Here is a 258-nt window from a genome sequence, read left to right on the forward strand (position 1 = left end):
GGAGGCGGAGCGGGCCCGGGCCTGGGCCCGGGGCCGGCGCGGAGGCCCGAGGCCGGGGCTGCACCATGTCGGACACCCGTCGGCGGGTGAAGGTCTACACCCTCAACGAGGATCGGCAATGGGACGACAGGGGCACCGGGCACGTCTCCTCCACCTACGTGGAGCGGCTGAAGGGGATGTCGCTGCTGGTGCGCGCCGAGTCGGACGGTGAGAGCGTGGCCGGGGCTGCGCGGAGGCCTAGGCCGCCCGCCGCCGCCG

The 258-nt window shown here is 76.0% G+C and overlaps 1 protein-coding gene across 4 annotated transcripts in view; it reads left to right on the forward strand.

Annotated features, from left to right (window-relative positions):
- SMEK2 (SMEK homolog 2, suppressor of mek1 (Dictyostelium)) overlaps nt 1–258 on the forward strand; it is a 23,475-nt gene continuing 23,217 nt past the window's right edge. For 2 of the 4 annotated variants that reach the window (XM_010574856.1, XM_010574858.1), the window contains exon 1: nt 1–207. In XM_010574856.1, coding sequence (XP_010573158.1) covers nt 66–207 — 142 coding nt within the window. In that variant the 5' untranslated portion in view covers nt 1–65. The remainder of the gene's footprint in view (nt 208–258) is intronic. The other 2 variants (XM_010574857.1, XM_010574859.1) reach the window with 2 other exon arrangements.

This window comes from Haliaeetus leucocephalus, unplaced genomic scaffold (assembly GCF_000737465.1).
Source record: "Haliaeetus leucocephalus isolate CR32 unplaced genomic scaffold, Haliaeetus_leucocephalus-4.0 Scaffold450, whole genome shotgun sequence".
Classification (NCBI taxonomy): domain Eukaryota; kingdom Metazoa; phylum Chordata; class Aves; order Accipitriformes; family Accipitridae; genus Haliaeetus; species Haliaeetus leucocephalus.